General features: G+C 36.4%; 1 protein-coding gene across 1 annotated transcript in view; it reads left to right on the top strand.

Annotated features, from left to right (window-relative positions):
• ITGA4 (integrin subunit alpha 4) overlaps positions 1–15,554 on the top strand; it is a 78,566-nt gene that overhangs the window by 29,914 nt on the left and 33,098 nt on the right. The window contains exons 11-15 of the mRNA XM_028122226.2: positions 1,705–1,799; positions 3,031–3,121; positions 3,712–3,757; positions 4,146–4,300; positions 7,085–7,239. Of these exons, the coding sequence (XP_027978027.2) occupies positions 1,705–1,799; positions 3,031–3,121; positions 3,712–3,757; positions 4,146–4,300; positions 7,085–7,239 (542 nt within the window). The remainder of the gene's footprint in view (positions 1–1,704; positions 1,800–3,030; positions 3,122–3,711; positions 3,758–4,145; positions 4,301–7,084; positions 7,240–15,554) is intronic.

Raw genomic sequence — 15,554 nt, 5'->3', positions numbered from 1 at the left:
CAATGTTGCCCCTTTATCACCTGCCATTACACAGCCTGTTTCCTCTGTCTAAAGTGCCTTCGCCCAGTGCTTCTCCTGGCTGTCACCTGTCAATATGGAGTCTCAGCTTGGGGCTTCCTCTTCTGTGCGAAGCCTTCCATCATTTCCCCCACCGTCTCGTATGTAGTATTTTTATTCTGGTTTTACCTCCCTTCTTCCCCACAAGACTCAAGTTCCTTTTCGTGGTACTGCCCTGTATGACCAGCGCCTGGAAAATGCCCAGAATATAGTAGTTGTTCAGTAGTTGTCCACTGAATAAATCACTGAATGGGTATAGTTGTATATGAGTATTTAAAAGTATATAAGTGTATAAAAGTATTTAAAATACTTTGCACAGGTCAAGAGAGCAGCCTTACTATGTCTAAACTATAAATATAAGGTATGTCTATCACTTACTTCTTGATATTAGAAATTGTACAGCATTTGGAGCACCTGGCTGGCTTAGTCGGTTGAACATGTGACTCTTGATCTCGGGGTTGTGGGTTCGAAACCCACGTTGGGTGTAGAGATTACTTAAAAATAAAAACTTGAAAGAGGAACCTAGAGGTTCAGTTGGTAGAGCATGTGACTCTTGATCTCAGGGCGGTGAGTTCGAGCCCCAAATTGGGCATGGAGGCTACTTAGAAAAAAAATTTTTTTTAATTGTACTGCATTTGGCATAGAATTATATTTCAAGAAGGTTTTTATTCTCATTGAAATAGCAGTCAGAAATTACTACTGTAGTTGTTAAAGATTTAAATCTGATAAACTAGTAAGTATTGACTATCATGAAAGCAAACTTTCTGTATTTTAGGTTTCTGTTGAAGTAACAAGAAAACATTACATGTAAATAAACACATGAATATACCCAAATAGACATAATACCTTGTAACACTAATGAAATGCTCTTGCAACTATAGAATATTATTTTTCTCCTGTGCGTTTTATATTTATGGCCCTTAAGCAACCATGTCATTCATAGTTTGTTTTCTCTTGCTTATGTCAGTTGATTATTTTTTTCTCCTGGCTTCATAATCTGACGTGAATCCCAAGTCATAAAAGTGATGCCCTCATTACTTTATAGAACAAATTCACTTTCCAAAATCCAGTTTGCATGTATGTACATGTATAAATACAGATATCCTTAACAAATACCTTAATTGCTTTCACTGGAACAGGAATTTAGAAGTCATTTTACAAATAAAGTAAAACGCAGAGCTCAAAATAAAGAATCTTAGGGTTATAATATTCACAGATGATAATTTATGCGCTGGGGTCTGCTCTAAACACTTTACATGAGCTACATCCAGTGCTGAGGGTGAGTTCTTCTCTTATGATCCCATGCTATAGGTGAGGGACCTGAGACACAATGAAGTTAAGAAACGGGCCTGCCTGGGGGTCAGGCTTTGGTGGTTTGGCTGGAGAGCCCACGTCCTTGATCATTGTGTTAGAGTGCGTCTCAGACCTGTTCACCCTGCTGCTTCGATGCACAGATGATTCTGCACAGTCCTGTACATTATGATAATACTTATTTTGTGATACTTTTTTCTGTCTAGTGAGTAAAGTATTTGGGTTTTTTTGATAAGGAATTTTATGTGATATGAATTAAGTATGAAAGTTAGTTTTCAGAGTTGCATTCTTTATACTAAGAATTTATTTTTTTTTGCCATTGAAATTCTGGAATAGATGTCGCGATTGGAGCGCCACAAGAAGATGACTTGCGAGGTGCTATTTATATTTACAATGGCCGAGCAGATGGGATATCATCAGTGTTCTCACAGGTAGAATACTACTGTTTCTGAAGGAAGCATTGATAATAAACGATTCCTGAAACTTCCAGTGTTAGTGTGGACTTATTTTTCTTAATTTGCTCTTTCAAGTATTTAATATCTTCTATTTCACCCTTTTCTTAAGAGTAGGTGGTCTCATTTTGAAGGTCATTAATAACTCTTTGAAATCATTTTTTTCCATAAGTAAGAGTCTTGGTTCACATCCATTCTCGTTCGTTTGTTTGTTTTGATGTAGTGTTCCATTCATTCTTGTTTGTCTTTAACCTACTGAAGATTTTCTTTGTGTTCCGCAAATTTATGTTCTGAGATGGTTTCCATACTGTTTTGAATAAGCCCATGTGGCTTTGATTAACTGTGTCTCGCCTTGTGCCTAAAGCCCCATATTTCAGGGAGGTCACACTGGGAGAGCGAATACATGATACTCTGTTCCTTTCAGGGCGCAGCTTCAAGATGGAAGCTTTTAATAAAGTTCCCTGATCTTACTCTGACTTGTTTTTTGACAAATCAGGGTATTTCGGTACATAGAAAACACTGCATACACATGCAGAGAAGTTTTTCTAAAGACACTTTTATGGAAATATTAGCTAATACTGTTATTTTTGGTGGAGCAAAATGGGCAAATGGCTCTCCATATTTAACATGAGAAATCTATACTTGTCTAGTAAAAATTATTGATTTTCTTAGCATGGATAGCAGGCTGATACATGTAAATCAGCATCTGGTTGTGAAATTAGACCTATGGAATAGGAAACACATGTCTTGACTTCAGTTGTCACATGCTAGGAAACAGTCTGGCTCAATAGGGTGGCTTTCATCATAAGCCTGAGGAGTAGGCTCCACTAAGTGATTATGCATGTCTCCTTTTCCAAATTACTTGTTTGGTTTTTCATGTTCATCCGGGAAATAAATACAGAGCCTGAAAGGAGACTGGGGAGAGGGAGTCAAGGCTGGTTAAGAAGATCTGTACTACATAATTTTCTCTTTGTGATTTTTTTTTTCCTAGTCACAAAGTGGTTTTTTTCTTCTAGTCACAAAGTAGATGCCACCTGTCCAATTGAAACTGGAAACTTTTGTTTCTCTTAGATGCATGTATTTGACTTGAATGCATTTTGTTAGAAAACGTGCCTGGGTGTTGTAAGGCTCATTATTTAACTAAATCATTGCTTCTCTGAGATATCAGATGTTCAAAAACTGCTTCCTACTGAACTTACCTATTTTTCAGAGAATTGAAGGACTTCAAATCAGCAAATCATTAAGTATGTTTGGACAGTCGATATCTGGACAAATTGATGCAGATAATAATGGTTATGTAGGTGAGTATAAAATCATATTTCATAAATTGAGCTCTATTGTGGATGTTGCTTTATTGCAAAGTACATAAAACTGGTATGGAAAAGTTCTAATCTACTGGTAATTTATTTCCTTCATTTTTAAAGCTCTTTTGAATTCAAGGATGGGTCAGAAACGATCAAATAATTCCTCAGCTTTACAGTGTTAGTTACTTGACATTTTATTCTTTGTTCTTGAAAAAATGAAAAGCACCCATGAAAATAAATCAAACATAAGATGCTGAAAAGAAAGACATTTTTTTGTACTTTGAGAGGAGATTCCTAAGTGAATGTTTGTAGTTTAAAAATTGAGTCATTTTTTTAGTAAGCTTATCTTTATATCCTATTTCTATCATAAAGTTTGTTTATAGTAAAGGGATGGATGTTATCATAGATGAATAGACTCAGACAAAGGTGGAATGAATCCTCAGATGTAAGTATATCTTTTCTAATTAATTTTCTGTAAATGGTATTTTGATAGAGTCAAAAGGTGAAATATAGTTAAGTATTTATGGCTGAAAAATAATTCTCTTTGACTAATGATGTTCATTAATCTGTTGTTTTTCATCCTCCAGATGTGGCAGTTGGTGCTTTTCGGTCTGATTCTGCTGTGTTGTTAAGGTAAGGTTGATGCATTTTACTGCTTAATGACAATTGGGCTTAATAGTAAATGATAGGAGGCAATTTTTAAAATCAGCGATGGTGGTGACCTCATAATGCCTTTTTTTTATTTTTCTGAAATTTTATTGAACTTTAGGATACTCTTTTCACCTTACGTGGATATTATAGTTAAACAAACCATCAAGCAAAGTCAATATTTTTAGGCATTTAAAAGAAAATTTCTCTTGATTCATGCACAGAAATGTAATTGAGTGATTATGCACATAGTGTTAATAAAGCAATTTCATGAAGTTACTTGGATGATGGCAACTGACAAAACAAATGCAGTTTTTTTCTTAAGGAAAAAATAATTCTGCAGTTAATATTGCTAATTTTATTTCCTTTTTAGGACAAGACCTGTAGTGATTGTCGAAGCTTCCTTAAACCATCCTGAGTCAGTAAATAGAACAAATTTTGACTGTGTTGAAAATGGATTGCCTTCTGTGTGCATGGATCTAACACTCTGTTTCTCATACAAGGGCAAAGAGGTTCCAGGTTATATTGGTAAGGGTGCCCTTACAGAACTTACCCTGCCTGAGTGTGCACCCCACTCATTCATCTCGTGGTCCTCTTCTGAGCCCTCAGTGTGTCTCACCTTAGAGGCCAGTACACCTTTCTGCCTCATCTCTTGGGTTCTTGTGTTGTTCTTACCAATGAGAGGGGCACCGTAGGAGGCTATCATTGTCTAGAAGTTATGACAAGAAGAAAAGCAGGAGTATCACTTGCTATATTAGGGTGAGCTAAACTGAGCTTCATAGGTAAGATCTCTTTAGAATAGAAAGAACATTCCCACAGCTTCTCCTCCATTTGACTGGGCTCCTTTTATAGCTGAAGCTGGCTTAAGTAGGAAGTCCTGAGAGGGAGAAGATTCTTTTCTTTATATTTTATCCTTTGAGTAACTGAAGAAGCTTATCTCAAATCTAGACGCTGATTCCAATTTCCATAAATAACACATATCTCTTAAAGATTTTCTGTGACTGTCAGCTCCTGAGAGCCACGTCCCTTTCCCTTTACATGGGCAGCTCTCAGTTATCTGCTCTGGAGAAAGTAGCGTTGATCTGGCTCATGCAAAATTGTGGTTAATGTCAAATCACATACATGTGACTTTGTGTATATTACATTTTTTCTAGCAGGTTATGTTCCTGTTTATGTTATACTTAAGCTAATATTAGAATGACTGATGAAACTAGCCAATGGCAGGGGAGAAGCATACCCAGGTTTTTTTATTTGGACGTTAATAATATATAAAGTTCAGGAGCCACGCAAGATCTGTTAAGAGTTGACTGTGTTCGTGACCCTGCAGTCTCTCATCATCTGCACATCATGAGGGGCAGCAAGTACGCTGAACCGAACTATGGGTACATAGTTTCAGAGGTCTCAGTCTGAATTAGCCTGTAATGAGAAGTACAGAAGGAGCCTAGTAGATCTACTTTAGATCGGGGTCATTTTTAATAGTGTACTGCAGAAATCCTGGCTAGAGCCACAGTGGTAGGACAGTGGGCAAAACCTTAATCTAAGGTTACAGATCGGAGAACTGGCAATGTCAGAGCATGGCCCCGGTAACACAGTAACACAGTCATATTGATGGATTATCTGAACAATACACGTTAAGCAGATACGACTCTTTCTCTTTATGCAAAATCAGTGCTTGTCCGACTACCAATTCCATTGTGACCAGACATTTTTAAAAATCGTTGAAAACAAATATATGAAACTCATAAATAATCACAGCATTGTTACAAATACAAGCTTTACAGTTGCATAAAATGAGTCCTTGGGAGAAATAATTCACATGGTAAGCATGTTTATAAAACCAGGATGTTTTGCCACTTACTGCGAATGGGTTTTTATTCACCTTTTTTTTATTTACTTTTTGTGTGAACTCAGGGATGAATTGTAGATCGTTGTTTCAGTTGCAGCGCCGCCTCTGAGGCACTGAATCTCAGCTATTCTAATTTCGAAGCCAATTGACTTGGACTTTCTTATTTATTTTCTACATAAAAGTAAGGTTAAAAGATTATTTGAAGTTTGTAGGAGTAAGACAGGTTTTATACTTCTGTTGCCTTGAAATTAGTAGATAAAATCCTTCCAGAAGAGTAAGTTACTCCTCAAATGTGAACGAACACTTCAGGAATTAAATAAATCCTTTAAAATATCATTTATGAATTATTGCTCCTATATAATGATTGATATCCCAGCAAACTATTAGATGCAGCTTGTTTTGCAAAGAACCCTTTTAGATTTAAAAAATGGCTCTTTCTTGGTGATATCTGGCTTGGAATTTTTTTGGTTGCTTGTTAATTTTACTTAGATCTTTGCTGGTTGAGGATAATCATTAGCAGATGATTATTTACTATGTCAGATTTGAAGTAAATCTTACCAGACTGACAGAATATTGAGAGAATGTCACTATTTTGCACAAATCAACACTGGAAGGTCAAACTGGAAACCAATGAGAACACAGAGGAGATTAATCAGGGTCCAGGGCTGGAAAAGGAGACATCTTTGAGTAAACCGTTGATAAAGGTTTGTAATGTTCGCATTACATTTAAAAAAAATAACAAATAGCAACCTCTCAAATCAGAAACAAACAGAAAGAAATGAACCTAACCATACACAAAATTAGTTATGTAACCACACAAGCTAGAATTATCGCAAGTGGCATTTGAGTGCGGTGTTCTGTCTATGCTTCCTTAGTTGGATATTCGAAGGACATAAAGGACTCCAGAGAAATCTGAAATGTTGCTCAAACTTTTATTAGGAGTCACAGTTTTAGTATTGTAGTTTTGAAACATTTATATGTAGGAAGATTAAGTAAATGAAGATGTTAACAGTTAAAAGTAGAAACCTAGAGGGCGCCTGGCTGGTTCAGTCGGTTAGGCGTCTGCCTTCAGCTCGGGTCATGATCCCGGGATCTTGGGATCGAGTCCCGCGTCAGGCTCCCTCCTCCGTGGGAAGCCTGCTTCTCCCTCTCCCACTCCCCCTGCTTGTGTTCCCTCTCTCGCTGTGCCTGTCTGTCTTTCTGTGTCAAATAAATAAATAAATAATCTTAAAAAAAAAAGTAGAAACCTAGAGAAAAGTTTGTAAATTTTTTATAACAATTTTAGCAATCAGTATTTTTAAATTGTTTCCTCTTCCATATTTTAGGCTAGTTTTTAAAAGCCTTTGAATGACGATAATTTAAGATACTTCTAGTGTTGGGATATAATTTTGACTCTTTTCACTTAAAAATAATAATGCTTTTAGGGAATTATTTATATTAATTGCAATTCTCTCTGCATTTTGCAGTTTTGTTTTATAACATGAGTCTGGATGTGAACCGGAAGATAGACTCTCCATCGAGATTTTACTTTTCTTCTAATGGAACATCGGATGTGATCACAGGCAGCATAAAAGTGTCAAGCAGAGGAGCTAACTGCAGAACACATCAAGCATTTCTGCGGGTAATGTAAACTCATTTTTATGAATGAATATGGAAACTTCAGTATTATCACTATAGTAAAAATCTTACTGCATTGGTATCCTTTTATAAAATGTGGTTACAAGCAAGCGTGATCCCTGCCTAAACTAGCTGACCTGTTCATTGTTCCAGAGTTAGAATGTTTAACAGTCCTGTGACCTGGATCATCCAGGGTCCACTTTTTGCATCTTCTTTATTTCACATTTATCACACTTGACTGCATCACTCTTTTTTAAAGATTTGCCTTTTCCTTCCTACAATTGCTATCTCCATGTCCCTGTTTATACATTTCCCGAGAACTGTACAGAGTGAGTAGCACTGCTGAGCCTCAGATCTGTTCCCCTGGTAGGGTTTTTTGTTTTTTTTTTTGGTAGGGGGAGGAGGCAGGGAAGTTGGTTTGTTTTACATGTGACTCTAGTGAAGCAGAATCCACCATGACTGCTTTTGGATCAGGTCTTTGTCCCCAAGCCAGCATTGTCAGATGTCAGTGGGAACCTACACAGTTGCAGTGTGTGGGCATCATCTGTGGGCCAGGACAATGGCTCTCAGGATGTTTGGGGGTATGTCCTGCCAAAGCACAGCCAGTTTCATCTTTCTTTTATTAAAACACTCATTCTCAGACTGATCATCCCATTCCTTGCCTTGGTCAAAATTTTTTTCACATGAAGCAGTGCCAGGTCTTTCTCATTAGGGAATGGTGTACTTCATCAGAGAATCTATTGTCACAAAAAAGCCAAACTATTCCCGGGAGCCCTTTCTGGGATTTCAAATGGTTGCCTCAGCTTAGAACTTAATTTTCCCTGAGATACTTATTCCAAGCAAATGCAAACAAGCATCAAGACTCTAACACTATTAAATGCTAAGAGTAATAATTCCTATGCTCTTTCCTCATTTCCCTTAACAACAGTTTTTATTGTCATACTAGAATAAATCTATTAGGTGGTCGAGAGCCAGAAGTATAGATGATATTAATGTAAGCATTATTTATATGGTAGGGATTAAAGAAGGTTTTGTTTTTTTTTTAAATCCTATATAGCTGTGATTTTACTTAGGTTAGTCAATTTTGGAGACTATCATTGAGACCATTTTCAAGGCAGTAAAAGGGCCAACATTAGACATTCACAAAGAAACCTATTGTGTTGAATTTATATCAATGACAGGAAATTGACCTGACTTCTTTAGCCCTTTGTTTCTTGGCATTGTTCCAGACAAAAGCACTTATCTCTGGGATTGGTACATAGTAGGGTTTTTTTTTTTTAAGGTGAAACCATTATTAAAATTAAAACAGCTCTAGTTGTGATTTAGGAAGATAGGGAAATATAATGAGTGCATTTTCCAGCCCCACCAGCATGGTAGTGGGAGGTACTCAGAAACATGAACATTATTATGCTTCCACAGTCCAAAAGATGGGGACAGAAATTGATACTCCTCTGCCATCTCAATGATAGTAGAAAAGTTGAGCAGTAGTCAGGATGCCTGGATTGTCCCTTTGTTCCATAAACCTTGCCCTGTATCAGGAGTGTTAATGGGCATATTCAGCATCCCCTACAGTGAAATGAAGTGGCACTTGCTAATTATGTAGCCAGGCCCACAGCCCCTACTTCTAAGAGGACTCTGCTTGCCGGTTGGACACATTTTCCTTGTGTAGTTGTTCCCTTTGGTCATACCAATGAAGCTCCATGTCTCCATCCACGCAATTAATTCCATAGGTATTTGAGTACCAATGTTGCATCAGGTTCCATTTGAGACACTTGCGTATAGCAGTGAATGAAATATAAAAAAGATCACTACCCTCACTGAGTTTACAATCTAGTGGAGTGAGACAAACCACGTGATAAACATGAAATTTTATACCATTTTAGAAGATACGGGTGATTGAAAAAGGAGAAAGGGCAGAGTACAGGAAATTGTGGAGTGCTGGGAAAGAAATGAAGGGTGCGTTTTATTTATTGAAGTATAATTAACATACAGTGTTATATTAGTTTTAGATGTTGAATATAACAGTTTAGCAATTTTATACATTAGTACCCATCATGATAAATGTATTCTTTTTTAAATTTTGACTCCAGAGGAGTTAACCTACAGTGTTATATTAGTTTCAGGTGTACAATGTAGTGATTCAATAGTTCCATGTATTACTTGGTGCTCATAAGACAAGTGTACTCTTAACCCCCTTTCTCTGTTGCACCCATGCCCCCAACTTCCCTCTCTCTATTCTCTGTATTTGAGTCTGTTTTTTGTTTCTCTTTTTCTTTGTTAGTTTTGTTTTTTAAATTCTATAAATGAGTGAAATTGTATGGCATTTGCCTTTGTCTGACTTATTTTATTTAATATTATACCCTGTGGTCCATCCATGTTGTTGCACATGGCAAGATCTTGTTTTTTTATGGCTGAGTAATATTCGTGTGTGTGTGTGTGTGTGTGTGTGTGTGTGTGTGTGTATACACAACATCTTTATCAGTGGACGCTTGGGTTGCTTTCCTCTCTTGGCTATCGTTAATAATGCTGTAGTAATAGGGGTGCATATTTTTTTGAATTAGTGTTTTCATTTTCTTTGGGTAGATACCCAGTAATGGAATTACCGGATCATATGGTAGTTCTATTTTTAATGTCTTGAGGAACCTCCGTACTGTTTTTCCACAGGGGCTCCACCAGTTTGCATTCCCACCAACAGTCCACAAGTGTTCCTTTTTCTCTACATCGTCGCCGGTACTTGTTATTTCTTATCTTTTTTATTCTAACCATTCTCACAAGTGTAAGATTCTGATTCTAGCCATATCTGTCTCTTGTGGGTTTTTTAAAAGATTTTATTTATTTGACAGAGAGTGGGAGAGCACAAGCAGGGGAGCAGCAGAGGGAGAGGGAGAAGCAGGCTCCTGGCTGAGCAGGGAGCCTGATGTAGGGCTTGACCCTGGTTCTAGTAGTCTTTTGGTAGAGTCTTTAGAGTGTTCTATATATGGGATCATTTCATCTGCAGATAGTGAAAGTTTAACTTTTTCCTTACCAGTGTGGATGCCTTTTATTTCTTCTTCTTGTCTGATTGCTGGGTAGGACTTCCCATACTGTGTTGAGTAAAGGTGGTGAGAATAGGCATCCTTGTTTTGTTCCTGTTCTTAGAGGAAAAGTTTTCAGTTTTTCACCGTTGGGTATAATTTTAGCTATGGGTTTTTTACATATGGCCTTTATAATGTTGAGGTATATTCCCTTTAAATCTACTTTGTTGGGAGTTTTTATCATGAGTGAATGTTGTACTTTGTCAGATGCTTTTTCTGCATCCGTTGAGATGATCATACAGGTTTTATCCTTTATCTTATTGATTTGATGTACCACACTGATTGACTTGTGAATATTGAACCACCACTGTATCTCTGGAACAAATCCCACTTGATTGTGGTAAATGATTTTTTTAATGTATTACTGAATTTAGTTTGCTAATATTTTGTTGAAGATTTTTCATCTATGTTAATCATGGAAATTGGCCTATAATTTTCTTTTTTTGTAATGTCTTTATTTGGTCTTGGTATCCGGCTAATGCTGGCCTCATAGAATGAATTTGGAAGTTTTACTTCCTCTTCTATTTTTTGGAATAGTTTGAGAAGAATAGGTATTAACTCTTTAAATCCTGGGTAGAATTCACTGTGAGGTCATCTGGTCCTGGACTTTTGTTTGTTGGGAATTCTTTGACTAGTGATTCAATTTCACTGCTGGTAATTGGTCTGTTCAAATTTCCTATTTCCTTCTGATTCAGTCTTGAAAGGTTACATGTTTCTAGGAATTTGTCCATTTCTTCTATGTTGTCCAATTTCTTGGCATATAATTTTTTCATAAACTCTTATAATCCTTTGTATTTTTGTGGTGTCAGTTTCTCCTTTTTCATTTCTGATTTTATTTTTGGTCTTCTCTCTTATTTTTTTCTTGGTGAGTCTGGCCTAAAGATTTATCAGTTTTGTTGAACTTTTCAAAGAACCAGCTCCTGGTTTCCTTGATCTTTTCTATTGTTTTGGTTTTGTTTTTTTTGTGGTTTTTTTTTTTTTAAGTCTCTATTTCATTTGCTTGTTCGCTGATCTTTATTTTTTCCTTCCTTCTACCAGTATTAGGTTTTGTTTGTTCTTGTTTTTCTAGTTCCTTTAGGTGTAAGGTTGAGTTGTTTGCTTGAGTTTTTACGTTTCTTGAGGTATGTCTGTATTACTATAAAATTTCCCTCTTAGAACTGCTTTTGCTGCATCCTAAATATTTTGGACAGTTGTGTTTCCATGTATTTTATTTCTTCTTTGATTTCTTGGTTTACGCATTCATTGCTTAGTACCATATTGTTTAGCCTCCATCTGTTTGTGCTTTTTTCCAGTTTTCTTGTAACCGATTTCTAGTTTCATATTCTTGTGGTCAGAAAAGATGCATGATATGATTTCAGTCTTATCAAATTTATTGGGACTCGTTTTGGGGCCTAACAAGTGATCTCGCCTGGAGAATGTTCCATGTGCACTTGGAAAGAATGTGCATTCTGCTGTTTTTGGATGGAATGTTCTGTATGTATCTGTTAGGTCCATCTGGTCTAATGTGTCATTGAAAGCCACTATTTCCTTGTTGATTTTCTGTTCGGAATGTCTGTCCAGTGATATAAATGGGGTATTAAAGTTCCCTGCTAATACTGTAATCCCATCAGTTTCTCCCTTTTTATATGTTAATAATTGCTTTATGTATTTTGGTGCTCCCATGTTGGGTGCATAGATAAAATGTTACATCTTCTTGATGTATTTTCCCTTTATATAGTGCCCTTCTTTCTCTCTTGCAACAGTCTTTGTTTTAAAGTCTATTTTGTCTGATAGAAGGATTGCTGCTGTAGCTTTTTTTTTTTAACTTGCGTGTATGTATATGTTTTTTATCCCTTCATTTTCAGTCTGCATGTATCTTTAGTTCTGAAGTGCATCTCTTATAGTCAGCATATGGATGGGTCTTGTTATTTTAATCCATTCAGTTACCCTCTGTCTTTTGACTGAAGCATTTAGTCCATTTGCATTTAAAGTAATTATTGCAGGGTATGTATTTATTGCCATCTTATTAATTTGTTTTTTGGTTGTTTTTATAGTTCTCTGCTCCTTTCTTCTCTTGCTCTCTCCCCTTGTGGTTTGATGGCCTCCTTTAGTGTTATACTTGGATTTCTGTCTCTTGACTTTTGTATATCTATTATAGGTTTTTGATTTGCAGTTACCATGAGGATCATATGTAACATCCTAAGTATATAGCAATTTGTATTAAGTTGATGGTCATTTAAGTTTAATCCCATTCTAAAAGCACTACATTTTTACTCCGTCCTCTACATTGTATGTATATAATGTTATATTTTGCATCCTTTTTTTTGAGTTCCTTGATTGATTTTTGTAGATAAAATTGATTTTACTCCTTTTGTGTTTTAACCTCCATATTGGTTTCATAAGTGATTAATCTACTACCTTTATTGTGTGATTGCATCTACCTTTGAAGTTGTTCCCTTTCATAATTTTCTTTTTTTTTAATTTTATTATGTTAATCACCATACATTACATCATTAGTTTTTGATGTAGTGTTCCGTGATTCACTGTTTGCATATAACACCCAGTGCTCCATGCAATACGTGCCCTCTTTAATACCCATCACCAGGCTAACCCATCCCCCCACCCTCTCCCCTCTAGAACCCTCAGTTTGTTTCTCAGAGTCCATAGTCTCTCATGGTTCATCTCCCCCTCTGATTCCCCCCCTTCATTTTTTCCTTCCTACTATCTTTTTTGTTTTTTTAACATATAATGTATTATTTGTTTCAAAGGTACAGGTCTGTGGTTCATCAGTCTTAAACAATTCACAGCGCTCAACCATAGCACATACCCTTTCCAAATGTTTAATTTTTCACACCTTACAGTGTTTTATCTATTGAAATTCTCTTTTATTAGATGTCACTTTGCCCACGATGAAAATGTTTTCTCGTCCATATATATATGTGACAATGAATCTGTGCTATATTCATATATACAACTTGATTAGATCTTAGTGATTTCTTAGTACAAGTTCTTAGAACATGGGATAATTTTGAGGCTGCTTTGATTCAGGGAAACTCAATTAACAATTGGCAGCAGTTTTTAGAAATGTCTGAGCAGCTGTGGTGGAGTGAGACTTCCCTTAAGGCTTTTATAATTGATATTTCTTGGTTGATCTTGATGGAATCTCTACATCAAAATATTCAGTGATGTTTGAGAAGAGAAGAAGATTGGTAAAGTGGGACAACAAATACAGTAACAAGATTCTCACCTTGCTTGCAACATTTCCAATAAAAGCTAGAAATATGTAGCTTAGTCATCAGACAAGGAATGCCTGTCCCCATTGATACTCGGAGATCCAGGGAGTTCAGGGGCTTTGGCATGTTGTTTAATTATGAAATCAACCCTCCCACATATACAGTAGATTAGTTCATTCTTTCCCTTGATTTCTCAAATTTCTAGATTTTTGGATTTCTGAAGTAAAGGAGTTTTATTTTGTTATGTAAGTTCTGAAACCCATCTTTTTCAATAGTAACTGCAAGGAAATGAATGTATGTTTGATTAGTAAATTTGTTTTATTTGTATTTTATATGTTTATATTGTTAAGCTATACAAGTACGTAGCTCAATCTACACAGCAGACTATGGCCTGATCCATATAGGAATGCATTTCTGCTGAAAATCTAAGTACAAGCAACCTATACAACTATCCTGACGTTGTGGTAGTCAAGAAGTGGATTGATTATTCCAGCATATGTTAATTCTTTGCTAGTTTGCAAGGTCTTTGAAGACAGAATACTACTTTTTGCGTGTTTGTATTTTTCTTAGAGGTAATACAACTCATTACATGAGGTAGAAGTCAATAAATATTTTTTTAAAATTTATGGATGATGTGCCCTCAGTGCTATTTAAAGAATTCTATAAGGGAAAATCTGAGAATGTTCTATTAGTGTTATGGTTAGAGCACCTGTTTTGGGGGTGCTGTCTCTTCTCAGGATGTTAGTAGTGCCGGATGTTGACAGCCCTCCACTTCCTGAACCAGGCTTACTAGCTAGAGTGGTTAGCATTACACGTGGTGGTGCTGGCTTCAGTTCCAGTCCGTGCCTCTGCCTTTCCTTCTCCCTCCTCAACCCATTTCCCACATTTGTACCAGAAGGGTATTTCAGAATCATAAATCTGACCATATTCTTTGCTTAAAATTCTTCTGTGTAAGACTTTCTCATCCTCTTTTGACTGAAGATTGGGTGGCCCTCCTTCTGTACTTGTGTATACATCCATCAGAAAGCTCATCCCCCACACTGTGTGTGGATTTACGGGTTATGGATTGTGACATAGGTATTGACTTTCAGTTTTGTATCCCCAGAGTCTTCCTTCGACACAGCATGAATAGATATGTTGAAATGTCTATACCTCAGTATCATTTCTCATTCAGTAAACTTTATAAATATTTCTGGCTCCACCTCCTAGGTTTTTTACTGCATACACACAGTAGGAGGACATGGGCCTATGGCTCAGTTCTCAAGTGGCCGTAAATAAGAATTTCTGTAAAAGTCAAACAAGAAGGCGGACTTTGTGTAATTTCAGACATGTGCTCATTTGCACGCTTGTGGGTTGCCTTATTTTATGTAATTGCCCATAAAAATGTGGCATGGAATCTTCATTATTTTTAATATAGATAGCACATGCCCATCCAAATGAAAAATCTTAAGCAAATCTACTTTTTCCCTCCCCAATACTTAATTAGTCACTACAAGACATTTTTGATATTCTAGGCTTTGTCTTTAGGTGGAGCTGTTAAAGTTAAATAAGTGTGAATATCTGTCAAATACAGTTCTTGCAAGAGTGCACGTACATTTTATATATTGTGAGAAAAGCATAATTAATAGCTAATTAGGATAATGAAAGTAATATACACCAGATGTAGAGAAGACCTTGTGGAAAATTAGTATGAATTAGATAACATGATTTGGTCCAAGCAGGCTTGTTGAGAAGAATTAAAACAGTGGACATGTGGAGGGACAATCAAAGGCTGTCTAGCTTCTACACCTAGGGAATGATTTAATCAAGTTTGCTATTGTAATACTCAGGGCTTCAAGCTGTTCCGTTTTCACAAGTTGATAACTTGGGATTTGGGCCTTGATTTGCAGCATTCCTATAGGGTCAAAGTTTCATGTTGAGAGGATCACTTATCAAGTAATTTAATAAAATCATCTCCATGTATAAGAATGGAAAAGTAATAAGAGATCCCCTGTACTCTGATTCATGCTCCAAATCTTCCAGGTACCAATTAA

This window comes from Eumetopias jubatus, unplaced genomic scaffold (assembly GCF_037043125.1).
Source record: "Eumetopias jubatus isolate StellerSeaLion01/CBP00866 unplaced genomic scaffold, mEumJub1_p1.0 scaffold_3, whole genome shotgun sequence".
Lineage (NCBI taxonomy): Eukaryota > Metazoa > Chordata > Mammalia > Carnivora > Otariidae > Eumetopias > Eumetopias jubatus.
Note: the sequence above shows the minus strand (reverse complement) of the source record. Positions and strands in the feature narration are given on the sequence as shown.